At 38.2% G+C, this 25,915-nt stretch overlaps 1 protein-coding gene across 1 annotated transcript; it reads right to left on the bottom strand.

Annotated features, from left to right (window-relative positions):
• Nucleotides 1-4,940: 4,940 nt before the first annotated feature.
• On the bottom strand, nt 4,941-6,340 carry LOC149675799 (uncharacterized). The gene is made up of 2 exons (XM_089838609.1): nt 5,554-6,340; nt 4,941-5,491 (listed from the first exon to the last, which is right to left on the bottom strand). Exons 1-2 carry the CDS (start codon nt 6,338-6,340, stop codon nt 4,941-4,943), a joined length of 1,338 nt encoding a protein of 445 aa, XP_089694735.1.
• Between the last annotated feature and the right edge of the window lie 19,575 nt (nt 6,341-25,915).

Here is a 25,915-nt window from a genome sequence, read left to right as displayed (position 1 = left end):
TAGCGTTTCTACAAAATCATTTGAGACTGAATGTAATTAGCTTCGACGTAACCAAACGGGAGTAGGCAACCCTCGGAGTCGGGACGTACATGTACAACGGGTGGTTGAATTATTGCCGCCTTCCTCTTCGCACTCTAAAAATCCCTTCAGCCTATAGCGCAGGCGCTAAAAAGCGAGATGGAAGTCAAATTTTTACCCCCCATGTTTCTCTCTTAGTTCCGTCGAAGAGGCTTGCATCTTGGACTAATAGAAACTTCGCTTTTATTTAGTCAAAGCTTGCATCCAACTTAAACCGATTTTTTCTCCGCCGAATTATAGTTTCGTTGTTTCAACGTTTTGCTAGGATTTTACTTTTTCAAATTGTGGTTAAGGCGTATTTTTAGGTTAATTTAATTTTAATTTATATTGATGGAGTTTATTTTATTTTATGTTAAGTTTATTTCAAATTAATTGAGGTTGAAAGGGATTATTTTTAGGTACATTCTACATTAATTTAGATTAATGGAGTTAATTTTATGTTAAGTTATTTTCATATTAATTTAGGTTAAAGGGATTGTTTTTAGGATAATTTATAATAAATTTAGATCAGTGAAGTCAAAAGTAAATAAAAACAACAAAAAGTTTATTTCTCTTGGCGGGGCAAGCCTTCCGCTGTGCAAAGCATGATATTCGAACTGCAAGTTGACCAACTTGTTTTTAAAAATTTTTCCAGCCAATTGCAGCCCTTAGCTTTTAGGGCGCTACGTCATTAAGTAGTTCAAAGGCGAGGCATACAGACGCGTAGCGGTAGATGTTGGTGGAGAGTTAGCAGCCGAACTTACGCGGTGTCGAGGACGGGCGACGAGAAGTTAGCGTGCCATACGAAGAAAGAGTTAAAAGTCGTATTTAAAATTTAATGAGAAAGTTACATTTTCAAAATGCCTCGAAAGAAGAATACAGATTTTAAAGTAGTTTCTACCCAGTGTGACTTTTATTTAAAACAAACGTCAAACAAAACTACACAAACTGAACGTTTCGTTAAAACCGCCGACGTTAGCCAAGGCTTAGGGCTTTTTCCCAGTGCCAGCACCACTACAAAGCCTGCAGGACTAATAGGAGGACCACGTTTAAATTTAACAAAACTGTCTGTTGCCACACAGTGCAATTTCTATTGTAAATTAACGCATGCTAAAAGTGTACAAACAGAAGTAGGCTCACTGGACCAAGAAAATAACCCCACAACATGTTCGGCCAGTACACAAACTTTTAAACGTTCAAATGAGTTAGAAACTCAAACAGAGGTAATAGGGGCACTAATTTCAAATGAGACTTGGGAACACCTTAACATATTTCACTGCAAGAAAAGAAAGCGGGATGTTGAAACATATGTTGACAGCGATCTCCCCAAGGAGAAGTTGTTAAAACATTACGATTCTTTGCCTCTTACGATGTTGGATAAGTATATTAGCAGTTTAGATTTACGTGAGTATTAAATATTCAACTATATCACTTCTTTAGTCCACTTCTCAAACACCTAAATTATTCCAGCGGATCTTAAAATTGTTGACGTATATAATCATGAGGGAATGATTGAACAAATCGAAATATCGAGGATGAATTCCGTGATAAAAGTCTCATACTATAGCGATACTCCCAGAAAATTAATTTTTTCGTCCACTGGTTTTTTGACTGTATCAAAGATGTTTCATAGCGCCTCCCATGAAGAATATTTTGACTTTTCTTTGCAACTGTTGAATGAACATCTTATTTCAAAAGCGCTCTCAGAACTAAGCACTGATCATGTGTTTTGCACCGGAATACCAAATGTAAACCACACTAGAGTTAAATCAGAAGTAATTAAATGAACCGAAGTTAACAGAGTCCAATTAATAGTGGATGATATTTTCTGCATGAAATATCATCCATGGCAACACTGTTTCTTTATTAATCCCAAGGGAGTCCCACTGTTTCTTAATTAATCCCAAGGGGGTCCCACTCTTTCTTAATTAATCCCAAGGTGGTCCCACTCTTTCTTAATTAATCCCAAGGGGGTCCCACTCTTTCTTAATTAATCCCAAGGGGTTCCTCACTTCACAAAATCGTGCATCTTATAGGTAATTTTTTTTTAATTCCTCAAGTTAACTTCGGTGATTTTAATTCCATGTTCTTACATAGTAACCTTTCATCGTAAATTATTACACAGATATCTTAACTAATGAAATAATTATTCCTTCAGGCCGACTGTTTAAATTTGGAGACTACAAAGAATTTACTGAGAATAAATTTTCCATTTGAGAGGTTTCAAGCTGTTGATTGTTATTCTTGGTTTGTTCCACCAGCTAATGTGCCCAAGGATGAATTAAAAAGAAAGATTTACCAGTGTGGAAAATGTAGAAGCCTTAATTGGTAATGTTTAAATAATTAATTTAATATGTGAACGTGATTATTTATTGCTATCATTTTAAGGTACTTGAAAAATCGCAGGAAGAAAAACGAAAATCTAACTCCTGTCCGGAAATTAAAAAGAACCTTAACAAATTCTAGGTGTAAAATCAGTGTTTTAACACCACAATCTAGAAGGAAAAGAATTAAAGAAAATAGGCAGCGTCGAAGTCGGTTAAGAAAGAAACTCCAAGATTTAGAAAATAAGTTAGTTGAAAGCGGACTTCCATTAAATGATACCCAACACCGTGAAATGCTTGAAGCTGTAGCGGCAATGAAAGAAAGGGGACAGACTGATATCGAAAACTTATTTGTGGAGGCCTCTTCTAAGAATAAAATGTTAGGTATAGCATTAAGAAAGGCGTGGAAAATGGATACTCAACACACTGAGCAGAATGGTTTCATGAAAGATCAAGAAAAATGCAAAAAAGGTTCGAAAGGAAATCGCTGGAGTCCGCTCACATACCGAATAGCCCTGAGCATATTTTGTCGTTCTCCGGCTGCATATGAAGCACTGGCATCATTTGAAATATTCAAATTACCAAGCGTGCATACTCTTAGGGCAAAGGCTAGGAAAATCCCAAGTGACCAGGGCATTGACTTAAAGTTTTTACAGTCTGAAGCTGACAGATTTGAGGCGCACTGTGAGAAATACCCAGAACACGCTAAACCTCCCAAAGAAGGCATCCTTATTTTTGACGAGGTAAAAGTAATAGGCAAATTGATTTGGAACTCCCAAAACGATCAACACGTTAGTGCTCAGTTAGATTCTAAAGAGTTAGCTTCATTGGAAGATCTTTACAAAGAACCGAACGTAACTGAAGTTCTTGAAGCTGAGTATGTTTTGCAGTTCCTCTGGAGAGCAGCGTTTACCAAATTTGATATTATAGGACCATATTTCATGTTTGCTAAACCAGTATCCCATTCTGTTAATTCCAATACGGTTATGCGTTGAATGTGGGCCTTATACACTGTCTGGCTAGAAACAGTAGTTCTTGTTTGCGACGGTGGTTCTTCAAACTTAACTTCTTTACGCCAAAGTTTAGGTGTTGCAAGCGGACATATACCATTACCAGAGAGCGGAAATGCGAAATATGACTTTAGAATTATACCTAAATTTAAAAATCCATTTATCATTGACCGCTACGTGCATTGGATAATATGTCCCAGCCACCAGTTGAAGATCAACATAAATGCCCTTCATCATTCCCAGGAGGAAGGAACCAGGGATTTCACTGTAAAAGGTGTTAGGTTTGGCTGGCAGAAGATTAAAGACATGAAAAAAAGAGAAGACGATAGGAGAGAATGTGACGAGCTAGCACAAGTTAAAGGATTGCGTCAATCTCATATTGAATGGGACTCCTGGACCAAACTTAATGTCACTCCCGCTCGCATCATGCAGCAGAACCCTGTATTAGCCGAGCTTTATGGATATGCTAATCCAATGAATTGTAAAATTCCTTCTGATAAAGATACTGTAATGGCTTGTTACGATTACCTTAATGCCTGTAATATGATCTTTGATATGATTCCCTAGAATCTGATCCAGTAAAGTCAATGTTAGCTGGATTAAAATATTTTGAACAGTGGGCCTCCGAAAGGCTTGATGATGGTGAAAAACTGACAGCAAACAAAATATTTCTGGCATGGCAAACATTTGAATTGCTAAGGATAGCGGTTTATGGTTTTGTTGAATTTATCAAGGATATGTGCTCCAGAAACCCAGGTTCTTATGTTTACCCTATTCGAATCAATGGCTCGGCTGTAGAAACCATTTTTAGCCAGATGAAATATATAGCTGCAGGAAAGCTCACCAGTGTAAATATGAAAAATGTTAGACGGTCCCTTATTGTTAAAAAATGCACCAACACTGCTCAAAATGCAGAAGCTATGTATAGAAAAGTTGATTTGGATATTATAGACGAAATATGTTAGTGGAATTAAATTTAATTCTAGGTTTTTCATGAAATTTTGATAATAACAGTATGATTGCTAACTAATCAAAGACAGCGAAAGTAATTTTAGTTTTTAATAGCAATAAATTTTTCAATTAATTATGAAAAACATTTGTACTTTTAATTTCAAAATTAGTCACATTACAAATATTTTCATCATCACAGACTTGTAATGTTTAAATTCAAAAGATAATTAAGTATAACAAGTGTTCAAATTTACCACAGATTTAAGTATCACAAATGTAAAAATTCATCACAGATTAAGTATCACAAATGTTAAAATTCATCACAGAGATTTTTCCTAATTTTTTTCCCTAATTTGGTTTTACGTATTCCATAAACCCCACTTTTCGAGGTGCTGGGGTGACCAGGGCTTTCAAGCGTTTCTGATACAGCCATGGTTGGTCTTAAATATTCTGAGAGACAGGTGAATTTATTACAGTTGCTTCGGAATCTGAATCCAAGAATTTTATTCTTTGAGATCTAGTCTTCCTTTTCTTAGATAAAGCGTCTTCTTCTTCGGTGTCATCATTGCTAATCTTTTTAGGCCTAGTAATTTTTATTTTATTTGCAGCCTTTGAGTTTGTTTTTTTTAGCAACTTGACCAGAATAACCATCATCTGACATTGCCCTTTTAGGTCTGCCTCGCTTCTTTGGGATTGTTTTGTCTTTGGATACTTCTTCAGACCCTGTTTTTTTTGGCCTGCCTCTCTTCTTCATTGCTGCGCTTTCATTAGTTTCACTAGCAAGTTTCCCATCAGCTTTTACTATTCCAGGCTTTCCTTTAACTATCTTTTTATCTAAGGCATTCTCATTCATTTGCTTCTTACCGTTGGCAGCTTTTTTCGCACCTTTAACTCCCATTGAATAAAGAAAACACCTTAAATTTTGGCCACCCGTTCCTCGGTTCCCTTTGCGTTCGTTTCTCTTATTTACTTGACCCCTTACCAAGTCCGCTATTTTACCATGAGCTACCTTTCTTTGGAAAACAAGCCGAAATGATTCTAAATCGTCTTTGGTAAAGTTGTGTTCCTCAACAGCTGGAATTTCGGCGATAGCGGAATCGAAAATATGTTTCAGTTTACCAGAGTTTTTTACCAGATCCATAGTCTTTTCTGATAACAACAAATAATTTATTACCAATACTGAAGTAACAAAAATTTTAAAGCTGACATACTTATTCCTTGTGAAGAATTTGTGCTCTTATTACATCTTTTGAATTCGTTTACAACAATCCTACAGACTTCAGTGACATAAGGGATGAGGGAAACGTGAGGAAGCAACATACCTCCCTTATTAATCCGGATAAGGGCTGGTGGAATGTCTTTAGAAAACTGATCAATATTGCGCAGTGATAAAGATATTTTCCACATGGTGTGGGCATGATCTCGTTGCTCCTTGGTGCCTGGTTGTTTGCCCTTAAGGAATCTTGACTTTATTGACATCAACACCTTATTTAATCCCCAAATTTCTCCTAATGCTCCTCCACCAAGCCTGTTTATTGTATACAGTCTGTCTGTCTTGAAATCTCGTATATTTCTACTTTTATCCAAGTTTGGGTTGTCAATCCAAGAATATGCAACATTGTGATCTATCATTTCAACTCTAGAGCTTGATGCTTTCAATATGTGAAATTTAAGGGCTAGATACTGAATTATTGTCAGTGCTAATTTTGACTCAATGCTAGTCTTATTTGACAAATGGAAACGAAACTGCGGAACTTTCTGAATATATTCGTTTACCCATTGTGGCCAAGCATATGCAAATCCAGAGGAAGCAGCGTGAGTGTCTTGAAATTGTGTTTTCAACCTTTCATAGTTTGAATTAAATTCTTGAAGTATTTGCGTTAAAGATCCGTTACTCATAGCTTCATGAATTAGTTCCTTCCGCTTTCCAGTCTTGTCAACTTCAAAAAAATCGTCCTTAAAACCATTTAACAGAGATTCTTCTTTTACATGATCCATGTTTTTAACTATTTAAGCCTTGGTCAATCAACAAACTAGGGATCCACACTACCTTCGTCTGTATCTCTCTCTTTCCGCGTCTGCGGCGCCTCTCAAGAAGCGAGCTAAAGAGAACGCACGGCTGCCGGCACTACGTTTTTCCGCGTATTTCTACAGGGAAGTAGGGAACATGTAAATCGGCTCTCCGCCGGGCAGAGAGCAGAGGTAACTACGCCATCAAAACTTCTTCATCGTAAAGGGGGTTGGAAGCGATCTTGAAAAAGGGGGTCGTATTTCGAATATGATGCTCCCAGCGCCTTCGATAGAAATAAACTTTTTGTTGTTTTTATTTACTTTTGGTGAAGTTTATTTTAGGTTAAATGAAAATATCACCGATCTACACATTATACCTTGAAGAACGGCCTTTATCTAAATATGAAAGGGAAAATATTAAAAAAAAAATAATTTTTACAAAATAATTAGCATTTAATTGGCCTTAAAAACGACGACTACTTTGCCGCCATTTTTAGAGGCGTCTGCTAGCCAGAATCCCTTACCCCCACGTCATTAGTTGAAGCAATCCCTCGCGGGTTAGAAAAAGGCCGTTCTTTTAAGGGATAATGTTATGTTGCCTGAATTTTTCATTTCATTTAGAGTGGTTTTCAAGTATATGAGGTTATTTAATCTCCATGCATTGGAAGGACTAACTTCCAGCCAATGTGCCTGTAAGGAATTCTATTCGCGTAGAAATTAAGAGAAATGCTCGAGTCGCGAAGAAAAGGCAAACTAGATTCGGCTTTGAATGATATATTTGTCGTCTTTTTGACTTAAATCCTTCTTAGTGTTCATTTTACTTTCCCTTTAATTTCAGTAAAGATGGCATCCGAAAGCGGTAAAAAGGGTAAGTAGAACTCGCTTTTTTGCTGCACGATTCGTTTACAACTCAAAACCAATTTTTAATTTCTTAGTTTTTTATTGATTTGAAAAACGGTAGATATCTTAAAGCCGTTCAAACTTGGTAAGATCGTAAACTAATCTAACCCAACTTGTTAACGTTAACTAAACGTTTCTTTATCTGTTACATAAAGGGTACACAAGGGAGCTTTCGTACCGCACCAAAAAATCAAATGAATTCCTTGAAATATTCTATTACACGCCCCCCAGAAATGATACCGAAAAACGCGGTGAAAGACTCGTGAGTTCTTGCGTTTAACTGTAATTTAAAGGCCGAGTTCCAAAGAAAAGTATTCTAGCTAACTGAGTCTGCACGGTCGCTCCGTTGTTCCAGCAAAATGGGTAAACTGATGGTAAATAATAGAACGTCGGAGGGATGCAAAATTTCGAAACGACCCGCCCTCCCCCAAAAATATTGTCTATCTCCAGTTCGCTAGAAGAGGTAATTTTGTTGGAAAATGGACACTGTCCCCCATTGTTATTCTCGACTAGGAGGATCGAGGGGTTTTCACCTCTATCCTCCTAGGTCTCGCTGTTTGCTGTTCAGTTTGCTTGCGTTTTGGAACTCTGTCTTGAAGAGTCAATTTTACCTCGTCAATAAAAGAGTGATTAACTTTTGTTTTTTATTATAGCGGTCCGAGCCGGAAATTATAAGACATTGTAAGTTTATATTTAAAGCTGGGATTTAATCGATTTTCTGATAATTGAACTTAATTTTGCAGTGGAAAAGGTGGATGTAGATCTTAAAATTGAAAATTTCACTTTCGTAAAGGAAAGGATTTATCAAGATCCGTGGGAAACTGTTCACTATGTTAACCCCAGAAATGTTAAAGAAACCGTAAGTGCTAACTGGTGTATACTTTAGTAGCTGATACCATTGGAAAGAGAATAATTTGACTTATCACACCCTGAAGGCATTTGGACGTAGCTTTGATATTCCCAAACGTCATTTATACTCTGGAACCGCCCTCCCTCCGTTTAAATAATTGAATTCATTAATACATCAGAATGAGTAATTTTAGTTGAAAACATTAAATTTCAAATATCAAGTCTACGTCGAATTATAGCTAAAATATTCCTAAATTTCGTAAATTAATTCTTCTTACTTTCGTTATAGTTATAAGGATGTTGAAATAATTTTTTGGTTAGATTGCCTTTACATTAGTTCAGTTCACGTGGCACTTTAAGGTCATCATGGACATATTACTATAAGTTAATGACCATTAGGTTTAGGCAATAATCGGTTATGGAATTATATTGACATAATTCAGGGAAAAGGGGCAATTTCGTTTTAATCAAGCTAGTAGTTTTTTGAAACTTGAAAACAACTGAAAATTGTCTTCGAAGTGGCGAATATTTGAAACCATTATTTGAACTGTTTGAAACATCGGCGCGTACATGGTTACGGATCTATAGAGTTAAGAGGACGCCAGAGTGTCATCCTTCTTCTATTATCCCCTCCTGGTACTACTAATTTTTAAACCCACAACAACGTTGCGAATTTCCTATATAAAAAAATTAGATTCATAAATTTCAGAAGTGCAGCATTTCACGCCGAGTTCAAAAGAAGATAATGGGATATTGTTTTTAACTCTTTGTGTCTTGGCAATTTAAATTAAGAATCTTACACAATTTTATTTAATCGTTCAAATAAATTTGCATGATTTAAATTAGCTTTTCTATTCATTTTAGCCGAACACGGCCTCAAAGCTGATGGGTGCTGCACGTCAAGTACATAACCTACCTTCTTCGCCGGCTCCCAACATTGCGAGGTACGTTGCATTAGCAAATTTACCCAGCGTAGTATGCAGTAAGCGACCCCATTTCCCAACTTGCTTGGAGCTCCCCTAACACCAAATGCGTGTGTGGCATTCGCTGGGTTTAATATAAGACCAAACGGAATTAATTTTTATTATAGCTCTTTAATAATTCGCGGTATCTCCTAGATCGCGGTTGTTTTTAATTGCACCTTTTACAAATTGCGGGAGTTTCATTGTTTCATTAGGAACGTCCTAGCGCGAATAGAAGAAAAAAAAGGATGTTCGATGATAAAGTAAAAAGTATAAAAGAAAGAAAAATAGCGCTACGAAAGAAAATGAGCGAGCTGGATATTGAAGAGATGGAACTTGAGGAAGAAAGTGAAATCTTGGATAGCGAAATCGAGCTATTTCAAATGGAAATGGATGATAGTATTGAGAATATTATAGAGTCCGAAGCAGAAGTAAGTATAAAAAACCCCATCTGCGTTTTATCGCTCCTTAATTATTCTCCATGGCGTCTTTAATTCAACCTGTCTTCCTTATAACCTTAAAATGGCGCTGGAACGCGGTATTATATGGATAACCTTAAAATGGCGCTGAAACACGGGATAATATTGATAACCTTAAAATGGCGCTGAAACACGGGATTATATTGATAACCTTAAAATGGCGCCGAAACACGGGGATTCAATTAATAATTATAAAATGGTGCCGAAACCCAGAACATGCGCGGTAAAACCCCTATCTATAAAATAGAAAGAAATCTTCCTTAAGAAATTTAGCATTATTGAGAAGGGAAATTATAATTCTGCTCATGGATTCGCTAATAGAGATGATTTAACAGTAATAATGGTTGTTTTGAATAGGAAAAAAGAAGATATGAAATTATAATAAAAACCATCAAAAATCATCAGGATGATTTGGAGAACAAAAGTAAAGAGCTTTGAAAAAAAATTAGACTTCAAAGTGTAAGTACCCCTTTTGCATTTAAGCCATCTCAATTATTAAATACAGGTTTAGTTTTGTTCCAATTCACGTTGATGAAAGTGAATTTTTAAGAAACCCAAGTGCGAGCACGCAGGCCATCTTATGCCAACTGTTTTATTTGTTACTGTAAAGGCGCGTTTATAAGCGAGCGAGAAAAGTTGCTTTCGCTTGTGTATAAAGCCGAAACTTCATCGTCGTGATCGGAAAAAGCTTGCGACGTCAGCGTACTCTAGGTAGTTCATGTTTATAAAGGCGCTGGCACTCGCGACTCGAGAACTGATATTTTTAGAACGAGAGAGTAATTAATATGGCGACGATGATTAAGCAACGCATAATCGTTTTAACAGCAATGGAAGGTATATTACTAACCACAAAGAAACTATTGCTGTTAAAAAAGAAAAAACAGTTGGAAAAGAAAAAGGAAAGAAAAGCACGTAGGTGGGGAACTCATCTCATTTGGTTGAAGAGGAGGGACATTTTCATACGTTCATTGATTAACATTTCTTTAACTTCATGGTCTTTTTTCCTTTCCATTTCTTTTCTCGCTTTATTGCTAAAGCGACATTTAAAAAAAAAAAACACCACCATCTCGATCGCAGCAATCTCGCAATGTCTGAAACTGTAGCAGAATAGCAGACGACATATTTATTTTTCGTTTTAGTGGATAAAATTAAACACTTGACCCCAACCGAGACCTGAAACCTAAAATACACGGGCGAGAAGATCAAAGTTTCTTTGAAGCGCTCAGCTTGCGCCATAAGTTAGCGCCGTTTGCGTCTGCTTATGGAAAATCAGCTCTCGCATGTTTATAAACGGTCGCGCGGAAGCCGACGCCGAGTAAAAATTTGAAGCTTCAACTATTAGCTTCAGGTTTTCGCTCGCTTATAAACGCGCCTTAAGGTAATCATGGACATATTACGATAAGTTAATGACCATTAGGTTTAGGCAATAATCGGTTATGGAATTATATTGACATAATTCAGGGAAAAAGGGCAATTTCGTTTTAGTCAAGCTTGTGGTTTTTCTAAACTTGAAAACAACTGAAAATTATCCTCGAAGTCGCGAATATTTGAGACAGTTATTTGAATTGTTTGAAACATCGGCGCGTACATGGTTACGCAACTAAAGTATTAAGAGGACGCGAGAGTGTCATCCTTTTTATATTATCCCCTTCTGGTACTACTCATTGTTAAATCCACAACAACGTTACGAATTTCCTATATAAAAATTAGGTTCTACCGACACTACTCTACTACTAGAGTGATCTTTGTAAAGTCAGATACATCGCTCCACTTTGGGGGAAGTCACAGAAAAGAGTAGGGGAAAACTTACAACAAGGGGAACATTTACCAAAACCAAATGTGCGTGTGTGTGTCCTGCTGTTTTTATTGAGTTACACCCCAGGGGACCGCGTTCGCAGTTTCCGAATCGAAGCAAATCTTTCCGCTATTCCGGACCGCATTCATAGTTCCCGGAAAATTCAAAACTTGAATCTATCCACAAATCAACTGGCAACTATTACTTCATCTGACTAGTCAATTGTGTATTCTACATGAATAAATCGAGTATACTGATTTAATTATAATCTGCTTTAAAACAAATTAAATTACATTTGCTAATTTGTAGCTTTCAATTGTGCTCTTTTGGAGCTATCTAAATTTACATTTGCTAATTTGTAGTGCGGAACAGGAAAATTTGGTCTCGCCGAATTGGTCTCGCCATTTTGGTCTTGCCGATTTGGTCGCGGGACTAATTGGTCTCACCGATTTGGCCTCGGTACTATTTGGTCTCGGGACTCTTTGGTCTCGGGACTATTTGGTATCGTGATTATTTGGTCTCAGGACTATTTGGTATCGTGATTATTTGGTCTCGGGACTATTTGGTATCGTGATTATTTGGTCTCGGGACTATTTGGTCTCGGGACTATTTGGTCTCGGGACTATTTGGTATCGTGATTATTTGGTCTCGGGACTATTTGGTCTCGGGACTATTTGGTATCGTGATTATTTGGTCTCGTGATTATTTGGTTACCTAATTAGTTACCTCCTTTTCCAAAGCAATGGTCCAAATAATTCGTTGCTACCTTTTCCAAAGCAATGGTCCAAATAATTCGTTGCTACCTTTTCCAAAACAATGGTTCCAATAATTCGTTGACACCTTTTCCAAAACATTCTCCTACCAATTAGCTGCCACCTTTTCCAAAATATTCTCCTATTAATTAGCTGCCACCTTTTCCAAAATATTCTCCAATTAATTAGCTGCCACCTTTTCCAAAACATTCTCCTACTAATTAGCTACCACCTTTTCCAAAATATTCTCCAATTAATTAGCTGCCACCTTTTCCAAAACATTCTCCTACTAATTAGCTACCACCTTTTCCAAAATATTCTCCTATTAATTAGCTGCCAAAATATTATCATATTAATTATCTGACCCCTTTTCCAAAACATTCTCCTACTAAATAGCTGACACCTTTTCCAAAATATTCTCCAATTAATTAGCTACCACCTTTTCCAAAATATTATCCTATTAATTATCTGACACCTTTTCCAAAAAATTCTCCTACTAATTAGCTGCCACCTTTTCCAAAATATTCTTCTTATAGTTAGCTGCCACCTTCTCCAAAATATTCTATAATTAATTGGCTGCCACCATTTCCAAAATATTCTCCTATTAATTATCTGACACCTTTTCCAAAACATTCTCCTATTAATTATCTGACACCTTTTCCAAAACATTCTCCTATTAATTATCTGACACCTTTTCCAAAACATTCTCCTATTAATTATCTGACACCTTTTCCAAAACATTCTCCTACTAATTAGCTACCACCTTTTCCAAAATATTCTCCAATTAATTAGCTGCCACCATTTCCAAAACATTCTCCAATTAATTAGCTGCCACCTTTTCCAAAATATTCTCCAATTAATTAGCTGCCACCTTTTCCAAAATATTCTCCTATTAATTGTCTGACACCTTCCAAAATATTTCTATTATTGCTAATAAATTGTTCGTTGTAAGAGGCGGGCTTTTAATACTCATATAAATAATCTTCTTACCTTCAAACAAGGTTGGGTTGGGTTAGGTCCCGAGACCCATTTGTCCCGAGACCCAATTGTGCCGAGACCCATTTGTCCCGAGACCCAATTGTCCCGAGACCCAATTGTCCCGAGACCCAATTGTCCCGAGACCCAATTGTCCCGAGACCCATTTGTCCCGAGACCCATTTGTCCCGAGACCCATTTGTCCCGAGACCCATTTGTCCCGAGACCCATTTGTCCCGAGACCCATTTGTCCCGAGACCCATTTGTCCCGAGACCCATTTGTCCCGAGACGCATTTGTCCCGAGACCCAATTGTCCCGAGACCCAATTGTCCCGAGACCCAATTGTCCCGAGACCCATTTGTCCCGAGACCAAAACGGCGAGACCAAAACAGCGAGACCAAATCGGCAAGACCATAACGGCGAGACCAAATTGTCGCGTACCGTTGTAGTGAGCTAAAAATTGCGATTACTGGGTCCGCGTAGAATTCGAGAATTCTAATTTTTTTTGTTACAAAAGCTTCGACCTCAACTCTGTTTACCCTTGACCTCTAGTATAATTTCTTGCAAGATAGGTAAAACAAACTAATCTATTTCTATTAAAAACATCTTAGATTGACAATCATAGATACGCCCCTAAAAATAGATTTTTTCGTATATCGTCTTTTATGAAAACATTGGCTTTGATTTTTTATACAAATAAACGACAAATTTTCAACACTCCCCCAAAAATTTGACATGAACTGTTAAACTTTTAAATAGCTTAAATTTTCTCGTTTTCATCTACAGGAATTCCCAGTGGGTAGAGTAGCGCAATAGGGCGTTTAATAATGTTGCGATTTCCTAGACGAACCATACATGACCGGACATGACCATCGCGTCCTACAATTGCTTCCTAGACCACTGCTAATCGCCACATGTGTTTAGGTACCTTTTCGTCGTGAACTAAGACGACATCTCCTAATTTGAAGACGGTGTTTCGTTTAGATGGTAGAACATGATGCGCGTTTCGTAGTTGTAATAGGTATTCCTCTTTCCTGCGTTTGAACAGTTTTTCTTTGAGATTCGTGCAATATCGCACCCTTGTGGCGTATTTCCTTCGGGAATTTGGAATTTCTATATCCTTCTGTCTTTGTGGTGGTAAACTCGTAAGACGTTTGCCAGTTAGAAAGTCGGCTAGCGTAAGTGGCATTGGCGCGTTAGCTTCGCTCAATACGTAGGTTCGGAACAGGAAAATTTGGTCTCGCCGAATTGGTCTCGCCATTTTGGTCTTGCCGATTTGGTCGCGGGACTAATTGGTCTCACCGATTTGGTCTCGGTACTATTTGGTCTCGGGACTCTTTGGTCTCGGGACTCTTTGGTCTCGGGACTATTTGGTATCGTGATTATTTGGTCTCGAGACTATTTGGTATCATGATTATTTGGTCTCAGGACTATTTGGTATCGTGATTATTTGGTCTCGGGACTATTTGGTATCGTGATTATTTGGTCTCGGGACTATTTGGTATCGTGATTATTTGGTCTCGGGACTATTTGGTATCGTGATTATTTGGTCTCGGGACTATTTGGTATCGTGATTATTTGGTCTCGGGACTATTTGGTATCGTGATTATTTGGTCTCGGGACTATTTGGTATCGTGATTATTTGGTCTCGGGACTATTTGGTATCGTGATTATTTGGTCTCGGGACTATTTGGTATCGTGATTATTTGGTCTCGTGATTATTTGGTTACCTAATTAGTTACCTCCTTTTCCAAAGCAATGGTCCAAATAATTCGTTGCTACCTTTTCCAAAGCAATGGTCCAAATAATTCGTTGCTACCTTTTCCAAAACAATGGTTCCAATAATTCGTTGCCACCTTTTCCAAAATATTCTCCAATTAATTATCTGCCACCTTTTCCAAAACATTCTCCTACTAATTAGCTACCACCTTTTCCAAAATATTCTCCAATTAATTAGCTGCCACCTTTTCCAAAACATTCTCCTACTAATTAGCTACCACCTTTTCCAAAATATTCTCCTATTAATTAGCTGCCACCTTTTCCAAAATATTCTCCAATTAATTAGCTGCCACCTTTTCCAAAATATTATCCTATTAATTATCTGACACCTTTTCCAAAACATTCTCCTACTAATTAGCTGCCACCTTTTCCAAAATATTCTCCTAATAGTTAGCTGCCACCTTTTCCAAAATATTCTCCTAATAGTTAGCTGCCACCTTTTCCAAAATATTCTATAATTAATTGGCTGCCACCATTTCCAAAATATTCTCCTATTAATTATCTGACACCTTTTCCAAAACATTCTCCTATTAATTATCTGCCACCTTTTTCAAAACATTCTCCTACTAATTAGGTGCCACCTTTTCCAAAATGTTCTCCTAATAGTTAGCTGCCACCTTTTCCAAAACATTCTCCAATTAATTAGCTGCCACCTTTTCCAAAATATTCTCCTATTTATTGTCTGACACCTTCCAAAATATTTCTATTATTGCTAATAAATTGTTCGTTGTAAGAGGCGGGCATTTAATACTCATATAAATAATCTTCTTACCTTCAAACAAGGTTGAGTTGGGTTAGGTCCCGAGACCCATTTGTCCCGAGACCCAATTGTCCCGAGACCCAATTGTCCCGAGACCCAATTGTCCCGAGACCCAATTGTCCCGAGACTCATTTGTCCCGAAACCCAATAGTCCCGAGACCCAATAGTCCCGAGACCCAATAGTCCCGAGACCCAATAGTCCCGAGACCCAATAGTCCCGAGACCCAATTGTCCCGAGACCCAATTGTCCCGAGACCCAATAGTCCCGAGACCCATTTGACCCGAGTCCCATTTGTCCCGAGACCCATTTGTCCCGAGACCCATTTGTCCCGAGACCCAATTGTCCCGAGACCCATTTGTCCCGAGACCCAATTGTCCCGAGACCCATTTGTCCCGAGACCAAAACGGCGAGACCAAAACAGCGAGACCAAATCGGCAAGACCATAACGGCGAGACCAAATTGTCGCGTACCGACGTAGGTTAGTGGGCGAGAATTTGCGACGGCTTCTGTTTCGGTCACTATTGTTTGTAGCTCCTGATACGATAAAGTTGACTTCCCTAGAATTTTTCTAAGTACGTCCTTTATGGATCTGACAAGTCGTTCGTAGAAGCTACCCATCCAGGCTGCCCGTTCAGGAATGAACTTGCATCGGATCCCGTTCTTTTCGCAGAACTCAAGCGTTTCCTTTCCAGTGAGTCCTTTCCAAATTAGTTTGATATCCTCATTGACTCTCTTGAATGTCTTTGCATTATCCGTGCATATGACCATGGATCTTCCTCGCTTAGCTACTATTCTTCTTAGTGTCAACAGAAATTCATATGTGGATAATAAGGGAACGATTTCCAAATGTACGGTCCTAGTGACCGCGCATGTTTAAAGACAAATGTATATCTTGGCCTCTACTTCTCCCAGTTTTACAGAGTGGTCCACAAAAGTCTATTCCAACGACTTCAAAGGAGGGTGCAGGTTCTACTCTGTCCCGTGGAAGTGGCGCCATGGGTACTTCACCCGCTTTAACATTGTACTTTCTGCAGATAATGCAACTCTTCACAACTTGCTTAACTACTTGTTAGGCCCATATTATCCAATAACGACCTCTCGTTTGCGTAAGTTTACTCTGAATTCCGGAGTGATACACCTGTCCATTGCTTCTATTTACTATTAATTTAGTTAGTGCTGGACTTTTCTCGACAATTATGGGGTGTTTCTCTTCTTCTCTTAGTCTAGATACATCCAATCGTCCTCCAGCTCGTAAGAACCCTTCTTCCAGGAGAATAGGTTTGAGTGAAACTAATTTCGAGTCCTTCTGAAAATTGGAACCCTGTTTTATGGAAATTATCTCAGCTCCAAATTCCAGCGCTTGGACACACCGAATCAATCTTCCTTCTGCTTCACACTTCTCTTCAGCAGTTTATAGGTCCGTAAATTCGTATCCCCTTTAATTTTAGGCCAATATATCTCAGAAAATTGGCTGTTATTCGGACTACTTTATCAGCGGATCGGTATATCATAAGATCCATCAACTTATGTAGTCCTCTTTCTTGATTTACGTTCAGATTAACCATGAGACCTGCAAGTCTTGACTTTCTTTCGGATTCTGCTTCTTTGCTGAATTCTAGGGTGGGTTTAATTTTCGGCCAATTTGAGCCAAGGTGCGCCATTAAACCACATTTCTTGTTAATTAAGTCTTCGGCTTTGGAACCCCTCGACGGTATGTCTGCAGGATTAGCAATGCCTGCGCTAGGATTCCAAGTTTCAATATGCGTCAACTCTCGTATCTCTTCTATGCGGTTCTATATAAACGTAGGTCAAACATTTTCCAGTATCTTTATCCAATGAAGAGCGTTCATTGAATCGGTCCAAATGTGTATTTGACACCTCCGTGTTGGTATCACCTCTCTTACACTCTTTAAAAAATGGGTGTTCCCCAACACCCTTACGGTCATACAAAAACGTCACCTTTTGGATTCATTTTAAGACCTTTTTGGGTTAATTTTTAACACCTTTTTGGGTTAATTTTTAACACCTTTTAGGGTTCATTATTACCACTTTTTCGGTTCACTCTTAATACCCTTTCGGTTCACTCATTACACTTTTTCGGTTCACTCTTAACACCCTTTCGCTTCACTCTTAACACCCTTTCGCTTCACTCTTAACACCCTTTCGTTTCACTCTTAACACCCTTTCGCTTCACTCTTAACACCCTTTCGCTTCACTCTTAACACCCTTTCGCTTCACTCATTACACCCTTTCGGGTGACTAATTACACCCTTTCGCCTCACCCATTACACCCTTTCGGTTGACAAATTACACCCTTTCGCCTCACCCATTACACCCTTTCGGTTGACTAATTACACCCTTTCGCTTCACTCGTTACACCCTTTCGCTTCACTCTTAACACCCTTTCGCTTCACTCTTAACACCCTTTCGCTTCACTCTTTACACCCTTTCGCTTCACTCTTAACACCCTTTCGCTTCACTCTTAACACCCTTTCGTTTCACTCTTAACACCCTTTCGCTTCACTCTTAACACCCTTTCGCTTCACTCATTACACCCTTTCGGTTGACTAATTACACCCTTTCGCCTCACCCATTACACCCTTTCGGTTGACAAATTACACCCTTTCGCCTCACCCATTACACCCTTTCGGTTGACTAATTACACCCTTTCGCTTCACTCGTTACACCCTTTCGCTTCACTCGTTACACCCTTTTGCTTCACTCATTACACCCTTTCGCTTCACTCGTTACACCCTTTCGCTTCACTCGTTACACCCTTTCGATTCACTCGTTACACCCTTTCGATTCACTCGTTACACCCTTTCGATTCACTCGTTACACCCTTTCGGTTCACTCGTTACACCCTTTCGCTTCACTCGTTACACCTTTTCGCTTCACTCGTTACACCCTTTCGCTTCATTGATTATACCTTTTTCAAATCACTTATTGCACCCTTTTACCTATAGTAATTGCACCCTTTTACGTTCAATAATTGCACCACTTTTAGGATCAGTAATTGCACTCTTTTCTGTGTGATAATGCTCTTTTATAAGTGAACCAACTACGCCTAGAAGTTGCTTAACAAACCCTCGTAAGAAACACTTCGCGTTTTCCTCATACAATATTTCTGCATGCAAGCAAAGCAACGAACTGTATTGATTAATATTTCCAATAGTTACTGGACGTTTCAAATACTATTTAAAAAATGCAAAATTAATTAATTTATAAGAAAAGGAGTTATGTTTTTCTACAATTTTTTCTTAATTTCTTTAGCTTCGATTTAGTGCCATTTAAAGAAGAAATTGCATTAGTTAAAACCATGCAATGGGCAGTGTGGCTAAGCCCTAATAACAAAGATTCAATTAAAGTTAAGGTTTTTGCAGTAATATCGGGATACGCGATGTTAAAACCAAAGAAGGAGCCAAACCAAATACATACAGCGATCATGAAATCATCTGTTTCTAGAAACATTTCTTAATCAATGTAAATAAAAAAACCTTTTGCAATTTATGACTTCCTTGCCCCTAAAATCAATTACTGGTTATTTTGGTATTTTGGCTTCTGATCTGTTTTTGTTTAAAAAAATGTGACCGTGATGCTCCATCACCAAATTAGGAAGTAACACGAAGGATGCTGTTAACTCTACGTTTTTTCTACTTCATCCATTTCTTCATTTATTTGTGAAATTAAGGCGTTTTTAAGGCTTTTCACATTAGCTGGTGCATTGCGCCAAGTCTTTAGACAAAGCTGCTTCAATGACAATCGTAAAGTTTTCTCTATTTCCACTTTTGTTATTCGGGAGAACTCCATATTTAACTAAAGAAAATTATTTAATACGCTACTTGTGAAGAAAATAATCGTTATTTTTCCCATTCTAAAAGAACAAATCAAATAAACTCAAGTTTAAGGATATCTAAATAACTAATAATTTTCTGCATCGATTTTGAAGTAGTTTCAAATCCATTTATAACCAAAAATATGTGTTTATAACACTTGGAGCCATTTAGGATGCTTGGACCAAAGGATCAGGGTGAATTGACTCCAATTTTTGCTCAACGTTTTTTCAATGAACTATATTCTAATTATTTGGAAAAAGAAAAAAGTCACTAAGAAGGTCGAAGAACCACAAATCAAAAAGTCAGACTTGAGTGATGCAGCAAGACACAAAGAATTGAAAATAATTCATCAGATAGCAGGGTACACAGTGAACCAATTAATTGGCCTCTACGAAAGCCCAAAATTTTCAAGAAACTGCTTAGTTAAGAAAAGTGATGCAACCGAAGCATTTCACTAGTGGAGGAGGGTTGTTATATTTGTCAAAACTAGCATTTGATTTTTAAAAATTTACCTGTGATAAGATAGTTCCTTTTGTGCAGTCTGATGCACCTTTAAGAGACAATGAAAATAGAAATGCTAAGATCATTGATACTTTAGAGGAAGATATATTTATAATGGAAAATTGGGAAAAACTATGGGGAGATGAGAAGGAAAATTTGAAAATCGGCCAGGAGAAAATGTTTTAGTATTCTTATTAACTGCCACTTGAAGGGATTAACCAGAAGCATAAAAAACGTATACCAGAATGCAAAAAAGAACAGTTTAACTAGCAGCGGGATAAGGAAAGAGCTTAAAGATCTAACCCATAGAAATTTAAATAAGTCTTTCACTAAGAGTAAAGAAAACTTGATTAATTGATAGATGTATTTATTTATTTCTCCAATAAATTTCCTGATTTATTATGGGTTTTTGCAACATCTTGTGGCTGTTCTTGGAGTTCCTTACGAGCAAATTGTTTTTCAGTTACACCGTTTTTTCTGGGTTGGAGTGCAATTTCCATTTTTAACTTTAGGTATTAAGGATATCATGAGTTTAAGTCTTTTAGCCCCTTGCCCATATTGACTGACGGTGGGATTTTCCCTAGAACCACAAGATCCTCTCTGACGTCCAAAATAGTTTTCAACCAAATCCTGATTTAAATTCGCTGTTAATACTAAGGGTGCTCCTTTTTCTAACAAAAATTTTATAATCTCTGTAGTTAAATAAACTAAAATAATTAAAGAGAGTTAGAATTATTAAACAGTTTGGGATTATTCTAGTTTATTTTAACTGTTATTCTTATGCCTTCAAGATCTTCCCTACTTAGTAGCATTTTATTGTTGTCGAAATCATCTTCAACTTTCATTTTGCTTACGTCAGATTCCCATTCGTCTGAGTAACCGAGAAAATCATCCTCTAGCCACTAGAAATAATTTATAGTTCTTAAATTTTCTGGAATTATACATTTTGTTAGTTTTTGTACTTTAATACCTTAAAACGCCTGTCGGTTAAGTTCTTGAATGGTTCTGATTCAGGTTTCTTCTTTGTAAAGAATGCGTAGGTGTTATAAATATTCAAGATGTCAAAAAAGCGTCAAAAAGTCTTAAAAACTTGACAGTCTCTTCCACTTTATCTCCAACCAATTGCTCGACAGCGTTGGCGCTAGTACTGCTCAGGATTTGGGTTGAAAGCTTTACTCTCATACAACTGTGCATTAGGATACACATGATTGTATGTCAACTTAGGCGCTAACCATAGCAAGCAAGGACTTTGAATCAATTTCATAAGCATCAACTATATGCTGCCATAGAAAGTGTTTTCCATTTTGTTTTTAAAAAGTCTGATTGGTTTAACTGAACCATCTTTGTGTTTCTTCATTTTACCACTGTTGTTTAGTCCATTTTTAGATGTTTTATGTGACAAACATCCAACACGAAATACAAAGGTTCACAGTTATTGAAAGGATTTTTGGTTTTATACCCCACTCTGTGATTGTTTACTTCTCTATCAATCTCCGTACAAATTTTAATTTATTTCATATTCGTGGAAGCTTTATCACATACCGCAGCGATAATTCGAAATCCCGCTGCCTGTAAACTCTCGATACCCTCCCAAATTAAGGAATATAACTCTTCTGCGTGTAGATTTCCACAAGGAAAAAACGCGAACGGATACTTAAAATTGGTCGTCAGTCCTCTGACCATAAACTGAAGAATGTGATTTGCCAAGTTTATGTTTACAATTTCAACCTTTCCTTTAATGTTATTTCCTAATTCAATCACTTTATTTCGGAATTCATTAAGATTCGCAGCTCCAATTAATTCTCCTGTACTGCTGTTGATTCCTGTTTTATTTGAATTTCGTCAAGGATTAACGTGAAACACTTTTGGTGTTCGTCCAAATTTTCTATATCAATTTTTCCTCTCATTTCCAAGAGACTGGCATCGTTAAATCCAATTTTTGTAGTTAGGTCCACAGAGTAATTATAAAGTGTTCGCTGAGAAGGCAATGAAATTACTCGACGCACGGCTTCGTATGCACAAGGAACCTAGCTTTTATCGAAATACACCACTGTATTATTGCTGGATGCCATTTCCTTGGCCTGGATTTTTTGGTTTGGAGTAATTTCAATTGTCGCGCATCAATAACTTTTGGAAAACCGATTTGCTCTCAAATAGATTTTTTCTGATCATTTCTTCAAAATCAAGACTTGCCTCTTCAGACATAAAAATTGCGTCCTTTTTAAAGCTCTTCTTTACCTTCAATTCCAATACATTATTCCTTTTTTTAACGCCTTATTTTTTATTTAATTTTTAAACTCTGTATTTCATCTGCTCTCCCGTGAAGTAACGAAAATTGGCACGTTTTCCAAAGAATTTTAATTTTCGTTTTCTATTCTCTAAAACAATCTTCGTTTTTTCGGCAAGACCGACAAAGTCTTGAAAATTGGCTAAGAAATAATTTCTCACAATTTTGGGATCGAATTGATTGGGTTACCATGCAAACATATGCAGGCTATAGATTTTTGTCTTTAAAATACGTAAACAATTCTCCATCAATGCCTTGGCAAGTTTGCCAATTATCAATTTCAAGTAACACATCCAGCAGATCTTTGAACCACGTAATGGAGTTGCTGAATTTTACAGAAGTTGACGAGAAAATCAAATGATCGGCAGGAATTATTGTATTGCAAAAAAAAATGTTTGGTGTAAGATTTTTCGATAATTCAACTACAAATAAACCATTCCCACTTCTTCTAAATCTTAGGCATTTTAAACCATGTACATTGGCTTGAGATTCGTGCAACATTTCCAAGGACCAATCACATGCATCTAAGTTTTCCATCTGATAACTTAAAAATTCACGGGCTAGTTTTTTTCTGATAATATACTTCCATTTCAAGTGTAAAGCACTCTGATTCCGAGGTGCGCTCATTTATCAAAAATGATGCAGTTTCTGTATTTGTGAAATTTGAAGATTGATCTAAAACTGGAGTTGTTCCACTCAGCGGTAATGTAGCAGTTGTGGCCCAAACTGCTTTATTTTCAGAAAATTCTTCATTTTCTACCATTGGCTCAGTTATATATAACGGTGTTCCAATATTCTTCACAGATAGCAGGCCTAGGCCATAGATATGGTCACCTGAAGCTGAATTTCCAAACCGCGGCACTAGATGGCGCGAGCTACAGGGTACTGGCAAGAGGTTTGGTTTCTATGGTAACGAAGAATTTGGGTAAACGTTTTACTAGGATGCGATCCCCACTTTTTCAACCCACCCCGTTCACCCGTTGTGGGAGTTCACATCACAGCTAGGTACGATTTCTACTCTTAAAAACGACTAAGTATCCTTTTCTCCTGGGCCCGGTGAAGGAGGGTTTCAAGTAACGAGTGACGCAAATTCAATTATAAGTAATAATTATTTGATGAATGATTACATGCTCACCAATTCTCTTTAATGACGTTACTATAGTCTGTCAAACGAAAGAAGAGCCCTGAGAAATTTGTCCAAATTTGTGTCGCCACCATCGACCCCATAGTACTTCATCAACTTGTTTTGTTTTGTCAATAGTCGTCTGTAATATAGTCTGCTATAAACAGATAGGCTTAATCACAATAGAACCAATACATTTTGCAATATATATTTAATATGTTTATGTTTCATGTTTTTTTACGATCATTGAGTATTAAAGAATATAAAACAAAATTAACGACAAGACACCAGTTTCATCTTTGTTGAACTAGCATTGCAATATATTTTAATGACATCAGTTAAAGTACATGTCATATATTGCAAAATGTATTGGTTCTATTGCGATTAAGCCTATCTGTTTATAGCAGACTATATTACAGACGACTATTGACAAAACAAAACAAGTTGATAAAGTACTATGGGGTCGATGGTGGCGACACCAATTTGGACAAATTTCTCAGGGCTCTTCTTTCGTTTGACAGACTATAATGAAGATCCCAACAAATAAATTAACTGGTGAAGAACTCTACCAGCAAGTGCTGAAAGATCAAAAAAAGAGATACGGCAGCGAGAAACTGCGCGAGGCAAAAAAGGAGACTCAAGCAAGGACCCACTACGCCTGCCACCGGATATCCAGCACCCACTTCGCCTGCCATCGGATCGCCAACATCTTCTTTCCCTGCCACCGGATAGACTGTCCCCAATTTGCCTGCCACCGCATCGCCAGCACCCATTTTGAATGCCCCAGATCGAAAACACCCATTTCGCCTGCCACCGTATAGCCAGCACCCATTTTGCCTGCCACCGGATTGCCAACATCTTCTTTTTCTGCCACCGCATCGCCAGCACCCATTTTAAATGCCACCGGATCGCCAACACCCATTTCGCCTGCCACCGGATCGCTAACACCCTCTACGCCTGCCACCGGATCGCCAACACCCTCTACGCCTGCCACCGGATCGCCAACACCCTCTACGCCTGCCACCGGATCGCCAACACCCTCTACGCCTGCCACCGGATCGCCAACACCCTCTACGCCTGCCACCGGATCGCCAACACCCTCTACGCCTGCCACCGAATCGCCAGCACCATTTTCGCCTGCCACCGGATCGCCAGCACCCTTTTCTCCGGCCACCGGATCGCCAGCACCCTCTTCTCCTGCCACCGGATTTTCAGCACTCTCTTCTCCTGCCACCGGATCGCCAGCACCCTCTTCTCCTACCACCGGATCGCCCGCACCCTCTTTGCGAGCCACAGTATCGCCAACAACCTCTATGCGAGTCACCGTATCGCCAACATCCTCTACGCCTGCCATCGGATCGCCAGCATCCTCTGCGCCTGCCATCGGATCACCAGCACCCTCTTCTCCTGCCATCACTAGAGCGGATTTCATAATAGCGGTCCTCATAACAACAGTTCTCTAAATAGCGGTTCCCGAAATGGCAGTTTTCCCCATACAGCAATTACCGTTACAGCAGTTCTCTAAAGAGTGGGAAAATAGATATGCGAAAAACCATAGTTGTTTATTATGGTGTAAGTTTGCCCAGCTGGGTTATATGAACTCAAAAAAACTAGGTTGATATTTTGGTTAGGTTAAAGTTGATTATTTGAACTAAATATTATTAGGTCTGGTTATGCTAGGTTTTGATTCGTTTTGTTAGACTTAGGTTAGTAATATTTGGAAATGGTGTAACAATGTTACGTTTTTTCCAAAAACCTTAATGTTTTCAAATATCTACTTCTGAAATAAAATAACCCTTCTCGAATTATAATATGCCTTTTCCAAAACATTACTGTTTACAATTATCTTCTTCCGAAATAAAATAACCTTTCTCGAATTTTAATATGCCTTTTCAAAAATAATACTGTTTACAAATATCTAATTCCGAAATAAAACAACCTTTCTCGAATTTTATTATGCCTTTTCCTAATTATTGTAAACTGATACAGCCTGAAGAATAGTACAATATTTAAATGTACTATTAAAAAAATCATAAACACGATCCGTTAGCAGGTCACATTACTAATTAAATAATCACAGAAAAAGGTAGTTTTTGAAAACCGACGAACACAACTGTATTGTTAAAATATGCTCAAAACTCAACACAAAAACTGCTATTTCCCAAAACAGCAGCCGTTTTTCTAAAACAGCAGTTTTTAAAAACCCCGCTGTTTTTTTGGAATCGTGGTTGCTATTTCGAGAACTGCTCTACAGAGAACTCCTCATATGAGGTACACCCGGATCGCCAACTCCCTCTCCGCCTGCCACTGGATCGCCAACACCCTATTAACCTGCCATCGGATCGCCAACACCCTCTTAACCTGCCACCGGATTGCCAACACCCTCTACGCCTGCCACTGGATCGCCAACACCCTCTACGCCTGCCACTGGATCGCCAACACCCTATTAACCTGCCATCGGATCGCCAACACCCTCTTAACCTCCCACCGGATTGCCAACACCCTCTACGCCATCTATCGGATCGCCAAGACCCTCTACGCCATCCATCAGATCGGCATCACC

This window comes from Phalangium opilio, unplaced genomic scaffold (assembly GCF_054372755.1).
Source record: "Phalangium opilio isolate 3A_F unplaced genomic scaffold, DU_Popi_V2 ptg000046l_1, whole genome shotgun sequence".
Lineage (NCBI taxonomy): Eukaryota > Metazoa > Arthropoda > Arachnida > Opiliones > Phalangiidae > Phalangium > Phalangium opilio.
Note: the sequence above shows the minus strand (reverse complement) of the source record. Positions and strands in the feature narration are given on the sequence as shown.

What these genes read in the sequence shown, in the direction of transcription:
- LOC149675799 (XM_089838609.1), bottom strand. Translation starts at nt 6,340, where the DNA reads ATGGATCATGTAAAAGAAGAATCTCTGTTAAATGGTTTTAAGGACGAT. An exon ending in AAATTCTTCACAAGGAATAA is followed by an intron (nt 5,492 to 5,553) that starts GTATGTCAGCTT and finishes TGTTGTTATCAG; the next exon opens with AAAAGACTATGGATCTGGTA.